At 40.0% G+C, this 9,385-nt stretch overlaps 1 protein-coding gene across 1 annotated transcript; it reads left to right on the forward strand.

The window, feature by feature from the left end:
* The first annotated feature begins 2,776 nt into the window (after positions 1-2,776).
* LOC149298917 (vacuolar protein sorting-associated protein 26A) lies at positions 2,777-8,614 on the forward strand. Its single transcript, XM_089486905.1, has 6 exons — positions 2,777-2,829; positions 5,579-5,743; positions 6,024-6,130; positions 6,919-6,987; positions 7,191-7,333; positions 8,504-8,614. Exons 1-6 carry the CDS (start codon positions 2,777-2,779, stop codon positions 8,612-8,614), a joined length of 648 nt encoding a protein of 215 aa, XP_089343031.1.
* Positions 8,615-9,385: the final 771 nt, after the last annotated feature.

A 9,385-nucleotide genomic window follows, 5' to 3' on the forward strand; every position in this document is an offset into this window, starting at 1 on the left:
ATGATGGAAGGTGAATGTCTGTAATTGTTTTATGGTAAGATGCAGGAAGTGGTACAGGCTTCCCTTCCCCTGCTGCATTTTGATGGGGGCACGGTGGGCACTTTGGAGTACGTTGCCATATGTTGTACCAACATCTACAAAGGTGAGACCCTTTACTACACATTAGAAATTTAGTTTGAGTTTGAGGAAGCAACCAAAGGAAAGGCAGAGCCAGCCAGAAGATGATTACTCTGGCAAAGGTTATTCAAACAAGGAGAAACAAGTCAGGGCAAGACCAACAAGGAGCTGTTAATTCTGTATGTGAGATCACTAGTTTGTGTGCTGTATAGCATGCGGCTCTTACAGTGTATTACTGGGCTGCCGTCATGGAGGTAGCCTTCAGATAAGCCTTCGCTACGGCCGCGGTTATTAGTATCTGAAGAATGCAAAGTATGTTTCTTGGAAGGGACTGTGGGGATTCGTCTGGAGGTCACTTAATCTGACAGACCACGGGTTAGTGTCTGTGATATGGTACTTTACAGACCTTTTAATGCTCATTTTTAACTCATATTTTATACATTTTCACCCCTTCAGTGGCTCTCAAAGCTAGTAAATACATCAGCTATCAGAAGGCTTGTGCGTTAGCGGTGAATACTGTATGATACTATTTTATTGTATTCCATCCTGCAGCACTGAATGATTTAATTCATATGGCGGTATAAATGTTGTTAATTACCAAAACTATAGTATGCGCTATTGCTAAGCGATCACTTGCATTGTTGCTGTTAGATATTCTGTATGGGAAAGATCAGTTCCAATCATCAATTGGATGTGACTTCACACTGGAACCTGTCTATTTTTTCCACCAAATATGACATCGTAGTCCTGAAAAATATATGTATTTGTGGCTACAAAGTCAAAATGTATACATAAATGTACCATATTGTTCAGAAACCCCCTATTAGTGTAAACCCAAGAGTCTCAGACAGTATTTTCCGGCGTATAAGACGACCCCCAACTTTTCCAGTTAAAATATAGAGTTTGGGCTATACTCGCCGTATAAGACTACCCCTCTACTCAGTATACAACAACCAGCCAATCACGGCAAGCGATGTACCTTACCGGTGATTGTCTGGTTGTTGTATACAAAGCCTGCTTGGATTGGGTGGGTCAGCTCTCCCTAACATATGCCTCTCCACACACACACATGTATAGACATACACTGCCCTCACACACCCCTTTGTTTACACACATATACACGTACACACCAGCTTGCATATACACATACACTGCCCTTACACACACCTGTCCATACACATACACTGCCCATACACAGACGTATACATACATACACTGCCCTTACACACACATATATATATCTACACATACTAACATACGCCTGTCCATACATACACATTTATACACTGCCCTCACCACACACACATTATATATATATACATACACACACCAGCTTACAAACACACAAATACCTTTACTGCTCTTACACACACCTGACCATACACTGACTTTACACACACACACATATACACACATACACTGCACTTACACCCCTTTCTCCCCATCTCTTATCTTTCTCATCTTCTGTCTTCCATCCAGTTGTGGGAGCGTGAGGTCTGTCATTTCGGACCTCTGCTTTACTGCTCCCTCATCACTACGCACCGGCAATTGATGCCGAGCGCCGGGACATGACGTCATCCCCACGCTCGGCATCAATAGCCGGCGCATAGTGATTAGGGATCCCTACTGTTGGGCTAGTAAGAGGGAGGTCGTGATCTCCCCAACCAGCCCTGCTCATCGGGCGCCCGTTAATCAGGGCTAGTTGGGGAGATCACGATCTTGCACCTACCTCGGCGCGGCCCTGAAGACCGGCCCAGGGGATGCGGCTTCTCCGCTCGCCCCTCCCCTAGAGATACGTGGCTTTGTGGGGAATCGTGATTCTCCGGCTCGGTAAGTTTCAGTACCCGGCGTATAAGACGACCCCCGACTTTTGAGAAGGTTTTCACGGGTTAAAAAGTCATCTTATACGCCGGAAAATACGGTACTTTCTGCTTCCCCAATTATTGTCCCGTTTGCATACCTTTTGTGACATGTTTGTGTTTTTGTCTGTAGGTAAACGTTGTCTTCAAGCAGCCTGGTAAAAGACTAGAACATCAAGGAATTCGAATTGAGTTTGTTGGACAAATTGGTGAGCCCTGACATTGGCTGATCTTCAATACTAATTTCCATTGAGTTTTGGAGTATGCATTCATTAAATACAGCATTCATGGCTAAGTGTCTTTGGGTAATATGAATAAGACCCTCATTTCACTATATCTGAATAAACTTCATTGTAGTAATTTAATGGACCAATGTTTTGTGAGATCCAGTTACCCAGCCTTTACAAATTGACAGTTTTGTCTTACTTATTATAAATGACTTCCCCGTTTCACCAGACGTTTGCTCAGAATGGCTTATGGACTTGACTATCTGTATCTTGTATGCCCTTTTTGCACCATGCATTACTACTCTGGTGCATTTTTCCCCCAATATGTCCTGTCTGTCTAAAACTATTTATACCTTTATCACCAAGATGAAAACCAACTCTATCATCACATAGTTTCTTACTGGCACATGCTGGATTTGTGTATGCAAAGATTTAGATTGTCCTTTTTATTTGTTTTTTTTCTACCCAGAACTTTTCAATGACAAAAGCAACACACATGAATTTGTGAACTTGGTTAAAGAATTGGCCCTACCGGGAGAACTGACACAGAGCAGAAGTTATGATTTTGAGTTCATGCAAGTCGAGAAGCCTTATGAATCCTACATTGGTGCAAATGTTAGGTTAAGGTATGAGTTGTTTTTCATTTTTGTTTTCACATAAGATATGTCCTTGATATCGGGAGGTTTGCAGGAGGATTGCACTTTCTCTGCTGACTTCATTTTGCATTATACGGCGTTAATCCTGATTATTATTCTCCTGCAAGAAGAGATTGAGCTGGCTCTGTATAATGTCTCCACGTTCACTGTATATTATGCAGGAGAAACATACCAGGAACGGCTCTTTATAATGTGTAGGCAAATAAATACCGTATTTGCTTGATTACAAGACGAGGTTTTAAAATACCCCTAGTCTTATATTCAAGACCATCTTATAATCAGACCTCAAATAGGTCTGACTACAAGACTATGATCCAGATCCCCCGCAATGGGGGGGTGTAAGGGATATCAGGGAGGCAGAGTGGCAAATAAGGGGTATAAGGCATATCAGGCGGGCAGATTGGCATATGGGGGGGTGGGCAGATGTGCATAACTGGGGGGCAGGTTGGCAAAAGGAAATTAAAAAAAAAAATTAATATTTACTAATGAAACTTTTCTTATAGGGTAGTCTTATATTCAGGCTTTTTTTTTCTAAAATAATAATAATAATCGATAAAGAAAATTGTTGCCAACTAATTTTATTGTCGATTAGTTGAATCTATTTTATCGAATATAAGATGAGGGTTTTTTTTCAGATACCCCTCGTCTTTTAATCCGACTACAAATAGAGATTGGATTATAACACAACGTCCGCCGGAGAGGAGGATCCCCTGCAGCGCTGCAGGGGACCTGGATCGTTCTCTCTGGCGGCTGGTGGGTGTCTGTGCGATGCGCGCAGACAATCTCTGCTACCGCCGGCACTACTGCTGGGGCTTCTATGATGGAGCACCGGTGTCACATGACCTTCCGGGGGTCAGTCATAGAAGCTTCTGCGACAGCTCGCAGGTGTTCACCGGCTGCCCCTACTAGACACCAAGGAGTATGGAGCACGGGGGTAGAGAGGCATATCTGGGATATGTGGCATATCAGGTGGGGCATAGTGGCATAAAGGGGGTTATAAGGCATATCAGGGGGGCACAGTGGCATTTGGGGGCAGAGTGACAAATCTGGGGTATAAGGCATAGCAGAGGGCACTATGGCATATAGGGGGGGTATAAGGCCTGTCTGGGGGGTCAGTGGCATATCAGAGGGCACTATGGCATATAGGGGGGGTATAAGGCATATCTGGGGGGGCAGAGGGGTATATGTGGGGGTATGTGGCATATCTGGGGAGGCAGTGTGACAAGCCTGGGCCCCTGCAGCACTGCAGGGGATCCTCCTCTCCGGCGGACGTTGTGTTATTATCCAACCTCTATTTGTAGTCGATAATAAAATTAGTTGGCAACAATTTTCATTATTTATTATTAATATTATTATTATTATTTCAGAAAAAAAGCCTGAATATAAGACTGCCCTATAAGAAAAAGTAGGGTGCATAACAGGGGGAGCAAGCTGGGAAATAGAAAAATGCATTTCTTGTTTTTCAGTTTTTTTATTCTGCTGCTTGCTCTTAACATCCAGTTATTTTAAATAAATTTTGATTAATCGAAAAAATAATCAGCCAACTAATCGATTATGAAAATAATTGTTAGTTACAGCCCTATCTACATGTAATATGTTTGTGATGTGTAAAGCTATGAACAAAGTAGCAAGTAGGTGCAAATGATGCCATGAATGAGCCATGTAACATGGTAAGGAATCCAAAAAAAATTATCTTAAAACTCTCTGCCTTGGCAAGGTTGTTTGTGTCCAGACTGACATAAGTAAATATTTTGCTTTTTCTAGATTGGTACACATTTTTACTTGTTGGGTAAAATGCATTTTTCCTACATATGCAGCAGTTTTTAAAATTATGTATTCCATGACCACTTTATATTTGGTTACGAGTTTTTTTTCTCCGCATTGTGACTTATTTCACAATTATCCTGATTTACTTCTGCAAATGATGGGTGTATGAGTTCTTGTGGAAGAGTGTCCATTGCTAAATGTTTGGGGCTATCATTAGACTTCTGACCCTGATGGCATCATCACGTAGTAAGAACGTCTGTTACTAATGTTACTTGTTTATCTGCTTCCTTAGTGGGCTTCTAATGTATCTCCCACAGTAGCATGGTTCAGTATCCTTTCTACAATCTGCCACTGGTAAATAACACTCTACTAGACAAGCTAACGTGTCATCAAGCTTAATGTGCACACGGCAGATTATAGCGAGGCTGGTGTGTAGGGCTGCAACTAACGATTATTTTCATAATCAATTAATTGGATAAAAAAACAATATGTATATTTTCCATTGAGTTAAATTAACATAATGAACAAACTAGGTGTTAAAAACAAACCGCAGAATAAAAAAATGAATTTCTTGTTTTTATTTCCTAACCTGCACATCTGAGCCCAGGCTTGCCCCTCTGCCCTCCAGATATGCCCCTCTGCCTCCCTGATATGCCACATGCCCCCCGATACACCACTCTACCTTTCTTCTGCGTTGTGGAGGATCTGGATCTTAGTGTTGTAGTCTGACCTCTATTTGAGGTCAGATTATAAAACATGGGGTATTTTTCAGAGCATTTGCTCTGAAAAATCCCTCATCTTAAATTTGATAAAATCGATTCAACCAATCGAATAGTTGCTGCAGCCTTACTGGTGTGCTGGTACAGTCATGTCAAATGAGAACTGATAGAAATGAGAACTCCTAGCTAATATCCCCTCTCTTTCTATGTTGGTCCTTCTGTGTGCCTGTCAGGTATTTTCTCAAAGTGACGATAGTGAGACGCCTTACAGACCTGGTAAAGGAGTATGACCTAATTGTTCACCAGCTTGCCACGTACCCAGACGTGAACAACTCCATCAAAATGGAAGTGGGAATAGAAGACTGTTTGCATATAGAATTTGAATACAACAAATCCAAGTGAGTGTTTTGTACTAGATGCTGTTTATTTTATATTGTTGTTTTTTATTATTATTATTATTATTACTTACAGACTCTGGATAAAGCTAGGATAACCTGAATATAATTTAAATTCACCTAGTTGATTCTACTATGTTTAATTCATTTGGTGTATACTGGTTACACATTACTTTTATTGGATATTGTGATATGACAAGGGTTGCTTTGTCTCTAAGGTAATTGTTCTTCGTAATTACTGTATGCATATCCTGATCATGATTTACAAACTTTTCTGTCCAAGGTACCACTTAAAAGATGTAATTGTTGGGAAAATTTACTTCCTTTTGGTCAGAATAAAAATCCAGCACATGGAATTGCAGTTGATAAAGAAGGAAATCACAGGAATAGGTAAATGAAAATATAATTACTCTGATAATCTACCTTGAGTTGATGAAACAAAAAGTCAACATGTGGATAATTACATCTTGTGGCTACATTTAACTACATCTCCCATGATGCTTTGTGAGATGCAGACTGGCAGAGGGTCACATGTATTAGGATGTTCTACCGTGTTTCCCCGATAGTAAGACACCCCCGATTGTAAGACATATCGGGAGTTTCAGAGAGGTCAGCTAATATAAGCCGTACCCCGAAAGTAAGACATATGTCTTACTTTCGGGGAAACACGGGGGGATTTGCCTCCAGTGCCCTCCCCCTCCGACTGAAGAGACAGCGCCGTTTTGATCAGTCTGCCGACAGGTGTCACTGGCTCTGTGTCCTCCCGGAAAAAGGTCAGTGCTGGTCATACAGAGAGAGACCAAGGAGGGGGAGGGGGGTGTGAAGAGATTCTCTGCAGCTCTTATTGTAACCGCAAGATGCAGCTGAGGAGGACTACAAGTCCCAACATACCGGGCTGTGTGGGCTTACAGTTCTCCTCTGCTGGAGCAGCAATAATGTTTTCCGTGGTCCATCCATGTTAATTTTATGGTTAAAACAAAAAATTCGACAATTTTTTCCCAATATAAGACATACCCCGAAAGTAAGACATAGTGGGGCTTTTAGGGATAAAAAGAAAGTAAGACACTGTCTTACTTTCGGGGAAACACGGTAACACTTTTTTTCCCATATAGCAACAAATCAATATTTATATGTCTGGGTATGCTGAGCAGTGTAATAATAGATGTCTTGTTTTACAGGCCCTAGTACTACAACAGAGACTGAAACTGTGGCAAAGTATGAGATTATGGATGGAGCACCAGTCAAAGGTAAAATACTGTGTATAATATATATCTATGTGTATAATAATAATAAAATATATATATATATATATATATATATATATAGTTGGTATGCAGAAATCCATGCTGTTCTGTATTTTTTTTTTCCAATGTATATACACGAATGCTGAAATGCTATTTAGAACACATCAGTTTCTCCTGGGCTAACTGCTAATGTTTTCCCATTTCAGGGGAATCTATTCCTATTCGACTCTTTCTCGCTGGGTATGATCCTACACCCACTATGAGGGATGTAAACAAAAAGTTTTCAGTGAGATACTTCCTGAACTTAGTACTTGTTGATGAGGAAGACAGAAGATACTTCAAACAGCAGGTATAATGCTTTGTGGCTTTGTGAAAGTAGTGGAACCAGGATGTGTTCATTTAGAATTTACAGCTACAATAATATCTGTGGCTTGTCAGGAAGCAGACACGGTTTGCAGCTTTGTCTAAAGATTGTGGCGTTCCGCTGTTGCTTAAAGCTGCCTAAAACCAAAAGAAACAACACAAATGTTTAAGGGGTTTCTTTTTGTTTTTTGCTAAGAAAATGTTCATTCATGATATAAGGGATACATTTAGTCTGTCCCAGGAAAAGTGAGTGGTGTTGAATTTGTCAAGGTTGCTCTGGGCACGGATTAAAGCATTCAGCTGTAATAGAAAAGCTGTTAATACCTAATCATCTATTTCACTTGCTTAGTTTTATCCATTACAACATTAATCGATTAATCGTAGCATTTCAAATTTATATGTATCCTGGAAAAAAACCCATGTTGACAACCTTTGTTAGTCAAATGATCTTTTCCGCTGTGCAGTGAAGTAAGGTCTTGTTGGTTATGTATAGCTTAAGTCTACTTTTTGTATATATAATATGGGATACACTGTACTCTTACCTGGATGTAATGTAGGATGCAGAACCCCCCCATGCATTATGTAGGATCCAGAGAACCCCCCATGCATTATGTAGGATGCAGAGTACCCCCCATGTATAATATTGGGTAAAGATTGATTGGGTTGCATGTACCTAATGTGATGCTACGCAGGAATGGGAATTAAAAAAAATAAATAATAAAAATAACCCAAAACACTCCTTTTCCAGCTTTGCTTCCTACCATAAGTGCATTACATTGGCTGTGTACAACTAGTGAAGCATGGAAAGGGTAGGGAGGCAGTACTGCTAACCAGTAAGCACTATGTGCCCACCTATCCTTCTGTCCAAGCATATGGGATTCATTGCTGACACAAGAGCTGGTGCTGCTGTTTAGGCAAATAAATATGGTGCATGCCAAACGTGATGGTTCTAAAATTTAGTTTTACATAAAAAAAAACTTCACATGCTGTATACAGGAGAACAAAGGAGAGCTGATGCCCTCACTGCTCAAAGGAGGCTGAGAGAGGGGAGAGTACCTTGCAGCAGCACCCCTACCAGATTGGTGTCCTAGACTGCTATATATTTGTTATAGTAATTTATTTTATATGTTTAACATGTTCACTTTCTCTTCAAAAGGAGATCGTTTTATGGAGAAAAGCACCTGAGAAGATAAGGAAAAGAACCAATTTTCACCAACGATATGAGCCATCAGATCAACAAGCATCAGCTGAAGAGCCAGAAATATAACACTTTCTATTCCACATGAAATGAAGGATTGCAACGGATACAAGGAAGTAAAACCTTCCGCCATAACGTCTTCCTTCATTCCAGCACTGCTGCATTTAATGTACCACACTAAACATTCTGCAGGTCTGTATGTAATTCCACTTGTACATATATAAATAGCAAGTGCTTTTGCCGGAAAACACTGGACCTTTCTCAGACTAGCATTTTATAGATTTCATTTAATTTTTAATTTTGAGATTTTGCATTGGAACATGCAGCAAGCTAAAAACAAGTGCTTCATGTATTACGGTCATGCATGTAGGCTGGTAAAAACAAATTAAAGAAAGGAACAGATGGCCTTATTGTCCCTGTCTCTCATGTACACTTATTGCATTGTTTATCTGGAATCAATTTATACTTGTTTGGAACAAGCAGAGCATTAGTGTGAATCTACACCAAATCCATAGAATTCTATTTGTCAAGAAGGAAAAGCTTTATTAAACATTTTGAAGACATCCTGAGTATGCGTCACTTTTATTCTGTACTACTTACCCAATTAATGTATGTAGAAACGTTATTTTTTGTTCTTCGTGAAATAATCAGCCTTTTTTTTGTTTTGTTTTTCATCCTAACAAACTGCATCTCTTACCTTTTCGTTTAATCTTAAAATGTTATATCTAAAATACTAGAATTGGTTAATATTTATCACTATACTGTACCCTTAATTACAGTATTTTTGCCTTCCTTTAATATATGGTAATGAAATTGAAAAAACAAATCTCATGCGAAGTG

This window comes from Sceloporus occidentalis, unplaced genomic scaffold (assembly GCF_023333645.1).
Source record: "Sceloporus occidentalis isolate IW3139 unplaced genomic scaffold, rSceOcc1.0.p SCAF_30, whole genome shotgun sequence".
Lineage (NCBI taxonomy): Eukaryota > Metazoa > Chordata > Lepidosauria > Squamata > Phrynosomatidae > Sceloporus > Sceloporus occidentalis.